The sequence below is a fragment of the Corvus brachyrhynchos genome, unplaced genomic scaffold (assembly GCF_000691975.1).
Source record: "Corvus brachyrhynchos isolate BGI_N302 unplaced genomic scaffold, ASM69197v1 scaffold340, whole genome shotgun sequence".
In the NCBI taxonomy this organism is placed as follows: Eukaryota; Metazoa; Chordata; class Aves; order Passeriformes; family Corvidae; genus Corvus; species Corvus brachyrhynchos.
This window is the reverse complement of record NW_008235987.1, coordinates 1,359,966-1,365,468: the sequence shown is the minus strand read 5'-3', so window position 1 is coordinate 1,365,468 and position 5,503 is coordinate 1,359,966. Positions and strand designations below refer to the sequence as shown.

Below are 5,503 nucleotides of genomic sequence, written 5' to 3'. Positions count from 1 at the left end.
CGCTCTTCCCAACACAAGGATTTCACTTCCCCAAACTCTTCCCTCTCCACTGTTTCAACGCCCCACGGAAAACTCCGACCACCAGGAACAAGTGGGGTTTGTGCCCCAGCTGTTTCTCCTCCCTGCTGGGAAACACCAGCTCGAGGCAGCGGATCCAGCCCATCCCAGCCCCATCCAGCAGCAGGAAAAGGCAGAGTTTGGAGCCAAACGGCTTCCAAGGGATCCAACAGCAGCTCCTGGCCACCCACTGAATCCTGCAGAGGGTTTGGGAGCCCCAAAAAGCCCCAAAAAGCCAGGACAAGGCAGGCAGAGGGCGAGGAGAGGCAGCAGATTCTCACCACTGGCACTTCATTCCCTGGGTGTTCACCGGCACTGGGAGTGACCCCACAACATCCAGTTGGATGCAATTGGGAGCCATTCTCCTCCCAGCTGAGGATGCACCTGCACCTGTGGTCCTGTCAGGAGAGGCTCCAAAAGCCAGGGAGGGGGGAAGGTTGCACCTGCAGACTCCTGAGAACCTCCCTCTCCTTCCTCATAAGCACAGAACAAATAAAACTCCACTGAACTAAAGATGAAAATCTAAAAACCTCTGTGGAAATGTTTGGAAATCTCTTCACATTCTCATGTTTTCAGCTGTAAAAACCCACCAGCTCCCCATTTCTGTCTTCCTTCCTTTCACAGCAGCCTCAGGCTGCTTCCCTGGATTGTGCAGCACTCCCAGGGCTGGCAGCTCTGCAAATGAAACCCCTGGGCTGGGACACGAGGTCACACCTGAGCTGCCTGAGGAGCGCTGCCAGCAAAAAGAACAAAAGCAGAGGTGTGAAGGGAGAAAAAAAACCAGAAAGATTAAAAAAACCCAGAGCTCAGCCAGCCTAAAGGTGCATCCAGCACTGCCAGAGCCAGCCAGGGCTCGGGGAAATCATCTGGCAGCTCTGCAAATGAAACCCCTGGGCTGGGACACGAGGTCACACCTGAGCTGCCTGAGGAGCGCTGCCAGCAAAAAGAACAAAAGCAGAGGTGTGAAGGGAGAAAAAAAACCAGAAAGATTAAAAAAACCCAGAGCTCAGCCAGCCTAAAGGTGCATCCAGCACTGCCAGAGCCAGCCAGGGCTAGTGGAAATCACGGATTCATTAAATCTGGGAGAGAAATCCATCCGTGTCCAGCTTCCAGATGCTCTTCCTTGCAGCTGCAGGAAGGGCAGGAGCCCCCCCAACCCTGGAATTCCCACTCACCCTCACTGGGAGGAGCCCCCAGACAGGGAATTCCCACTCACCAGCACTGGGATGAGCCCCCAGCCACGGAATTCCCACTCACCAGCACTGGGATGAGCCCCCAGCCCCGGAATTCCCACTCACCAGCACTGGGATGAGCCCCCAGCCCCGGAATTCCCACTCACCAGCACTGGGATGAGCCCCCAGCCCCGGAATTCCCACTCACCAGCACTGGGATGAGCCCCCAGCCCCGGAATTCCCACTCACCAGCACTGGGATGAGCCCCCAGACAGGGAATTCCCACTCACCAGCACTGGGATGAGCAGGTCGGCCCCGTACACGAACGCTGCTCCCAGAGCGAAGCCTGCGGCCACTGGGAAGAAGGAGAAGGCTCCGAAGGTGCCGGATTCCTCGGCCATCTCGATGGCTGGGGCCAGCAGGGACCAGTAGGATGCAGCCAGCATGACCTGGGGACAGAAGGGGAGTGGTGAGATCCCATGGGACAAAAGGGAAGCCGAAATTCCAGTGGAGAAATGGCTGCGGGACCAGGATCCTGCAGTGGGAAGGAGCAAAGGGATCACAGACACAGCAGCAGGAAGATGCTGAGGGAAAAGTGACCCCACCTCTCTGTCCAGCAACCCCCAGCACCCCAGGAAGTCCCCTTTGCAGGATGCTCAGAATCCCAGAATGGTTGGGGTTGGAAAAGACTTTAAATCCCATCCCATTCCACCCCTGCCATGGGCAGGGACACCTCCCATTATCCCAGGCTGCTCCAAGCCCTGTCCAAGCTGGCCTTGGGCACTTCCAGGGATCCAGGGACAGCCACAGCTTCCCTGGGCACCCTGAGGGCCTCCCCACCCTCACAGGGGAGAATTCCTTCCCAATTCCCAACCCAAACCTCCTCTCTTCCAGCTGAAAGCCTCTGAAGAGGAGCTGCTGCCCGGCTCTCCCAGCACGAGGACTCGGAGCAAACTCTCCCATCCTCAATCTCTCCCAAGGAAGGAAGGAGCTGCCTCTTGCAGACACCAGTCCCTGGGGGATTGTGTAAATCTGAGCTCGCTGTGAGTAAGAAGAACGAGGGTTGTCATGTCAGGCTTAAGCACGGCTGTCAAACCTCATATTTCAAATGCCACCTCCTTTAAAAAACAACCACACACCCCAACGTGGAAACACAGGCAGCAGGGAAAGGCTCCGGAGAATTATGTTGTCAGCTCGTGTTAAGATAGCATTTCCCCACGGCAAACACAGCCCTGACAGGGCTCAGCCTCCAGAGCCTGGCAGCACCCAAGGCAGCTCCGAGGATCCCACCAGCTCGGGGGGAAGGCGACCACAGAGCTCTGAGCCAGCCCAAGGTGAAGGAAAAGTGATTTCCTGCTGCGTTATGCAGATCAAAGCCTTCGCCCCAGGGGCTGGAAGTCACTGTCCCGGAATCCCAGAACATTCTGAGCTGCAAGGGACCCACAGGGAGTCCTTCAGCAGCTTCCCCTCAGCCTGTCCCGGAGCTCAGGGGGGGATTTAAGGACATGGGATTGCCTGGAGCAGCCCAGCTCCTGCCCACCCAGGTCAGTGTCAGAGCTCGGGTTCAGCTGCAGCTCTTCCCAGCTGACAGAAGGGGGAGGATTCCTGCCAACAGCCCCATTTAAGTGACAAATTCCCCCCGATCTCAAAGCTCTGCACTGCCCAGCCAGGGCCAGGCCCCGAACCCCGATGGCACCGAGCCGGCTGGTGGCAAAGGCAGGAACGAAAGAGGAAAACCTCCCTGGGCCCTCGTGGGATCAATGAGCCCAGAGCCACTCGGATTTTCCACACCTTCCCCTCACTCCAGCCCCTGAGCCGGGGAGCAGCTGCTGGCACAGGGACACCCCGCTCCTGCCAAGCTGGATTTGGGCACTTTCACTCCTCTGCGCTCCAAAGCCAAGATGCAGCAATGCCACAAATCCACCATTTCTCGGGAAAACACGGCAGGGTCGGTGGGGGAGGAGAAGCAGGCAGGAGGCAGCTGTGGGATCCGAAGCATCACCGGGATGGAGGAGCCCAGACCCTTCCCTGGGGCCCAGCAGCGGAACAGGAGACAAATCCAGACTCCAAAACCAACCACGGGGAACGAATCCAGATCTGTGCCCTCGCACTGGTGGGAATCCCCCAAAACACAGCAGGATTTAAGCCCAAACACCTCTCCCAGGGCTGGGCATCTCCTTCCACAGGGATTCAGTGCAGCACTCCCCAAAATTCTCCAAACTCTCCTCACCCCCCAAACCCACGGGTCCAGCGCTGCCCCAGCTCAGCCCCATGGCTGTGGAGCCGCACAGGAGCTTTTTCCTGCAAATCCAGGATAAACAGAGCCATGACCTTCACACCCGGGGCTGGGTTCAGCCCACCCACCCTGCTGGGGCAGAATTAAATCCCTCATTAAAGCAGGCAGGCCTGGCCACGCTCCTGTGAGATCCCCGGGGTGAGAACAGAACACCGAGGGAAACACAGGAGCAGGAAATCTGGGAAAAGGAGATCTCCGTGGCAGGACGGGAAAGTCAGGAGGAAGAGGAGACTCTGGTAGGACACTTCCCCTGCCAAACTTTTCCTTCACGAAGGCTCCAACAACGAGGAGCAGCCTCAGCAGAGCCGTGTGAATTCCTGATGCTGTTTTAAGGGAATACTCGATCCCAGTGTGCCTGGGGAGGGTTGAGGAGCGTGGCTGGATGATCTCCTGCTCCACCCAGGACAGAGGACACCCAGCTCCAGCCCAGCAGAGGGAAAGCTGTGCCAGGCTGCAGGGAAGGGGGGCTGCAGGTGTTTGTTGCTGGTGTCTGAGCCCAGCCCTGCAGCACCGCAGAGAAAAAAAAGGAAAAAAAAAAAAATCTCATTTAAAGATATCAAGATTTAAGGGAAAAGGCAGCAGAATTCCACATCAGATGCCCCAGCAAGCAAAGCTTTGTCTCTATGGAAACACATCACCTCGCAGGCTCCTGCATGCAAAACCCTGGATTATCCAGAGTTCCAGGCAGGGAACTGAGGCAGGGAAAAGGCAAAGCCAGGGCTGGAAGGAGCTGAGCCCCCCCACACCACTGCAAGGACCGAGCTGCACAGGGCCCTCCACCCCAGGTGACACCTGTGCTGTCAGACAGGGGCAGCTTGAGCCAGCAGGATGCTCCCAGTACACCCAGGGCTCTCCCAGTACACCCCAGTTCAATTTAACCACACGCCCAGGCTCACCCCAGCACCCCCAGATGAGCTGGAGCATCGGCAGGGAAGGCAGCCCCCAGCCACAGCTTCCTGCATCCCAAAACAACCCTCTGCACCCCAGGCACCCTCCCTGAGGTCACCTGCACGTCCCTGTCCCACATCCTCCTCCTGCCTCAGCGGTGGCAGAGACATTTGGAGTTAATCCTGGATTTATTTGGCTTGGCAGCTCCCAGGAGGCCAGCAGGGAAGTGTTTACCAGGAGGGTGGAGAACCTGCCCAGCTCCAGCATGGCACAGGTGAGGGCAGTTTCCACAATCCCGCTTGCCTGAGGGCTGGGACAGGAGGCGATTGCTCCTCCAGCTCCTCCGTGGATCCTTTGCAAAGCCCCCAAGCACAAGAACCAGGAGAAGGGGGAGGGAAATGTTCCTTGTGTTGTTCAACCCTGTCAGGCAATGAAAAGATGGAGAGCCAGCTGTTGGTCAAGCAGTGGCAACGCTGCCCCGCTGGGAGAATTGAAATTCAGGGGGACCCTGCTGTCACCAGGGGCTCCCTCACAGCCTGTCCCCTCCAGGCACTGCAGCACCCCAAAACCAGCTCCCCCTCCCTGCTCTGAGCGCTGCCAGCTGGAAGAGCTGAGGCAAAAGCAAATGTTTGCAGGAGTTCTGCTTCCTGAGCCACACCCGGGCCAGGCAGGGGGGACTCAGAGCTGCTGGCAGGGTGACGTGGTGGCCACGGCAAGGACAGCACTGGGACAGCAACTCCTGATCCCGATGGGATTCATGGAGGAATGCCTGCAACCACCAAGGTGAATGATCCTCACCCTCCAGGGCGCAAACCCAGCTCCTGTCACCCACCATGGCACCCAGGTGCCACCTGCCCAGCCGGGACACAGCGAGGGGGACCTGGCAGAGCCCAGGTGGCCCCAGCACACACGTGGCAAGGGGCCCCTCCCCGCAGAGCACATCCCAGGGGCGCTCCAGCACCTGCAGTGTGGGGAGTAGCGCTGGACTCGACCTTTAACGGGGAAACAAAGGTGATTTAACGAGTCTGAGTGAGGCCCCACCTGCCCCCAGCACGTGGGCAGCGGCAGGGCCCCCTTCTCACCCCCCCCC

The 5,503-nt window shown here is 58.5% G+C and overlaps 1 protein-coding gene across 4 annotated transcripts in view; it reads right to left on the bottom strand.

Annotated features, from left to right (window-relative positions):
- Positions 1–5,503, bottom strand: part of SLC39A11 (solute carrier family 39 member 11) — a 71,794-nt gene that overhangs the window by 63,009 nt on the left and 3,282 nt on the right. For all 4 annotated transcript variants that reach the window (XM_017730426.1, XM_017730429.1, XM_017730427.1 and 1 more), the window contains exon 4: positions 1,520–1,678. In XM_017730426.1, the coding sequence (XP_017585915.1) occupies positions 1,520–1,678 (159 nt within the window). The remainder of the gene's footprint in view (positions 1–1,519; positions 1,679–5,503) is intronic.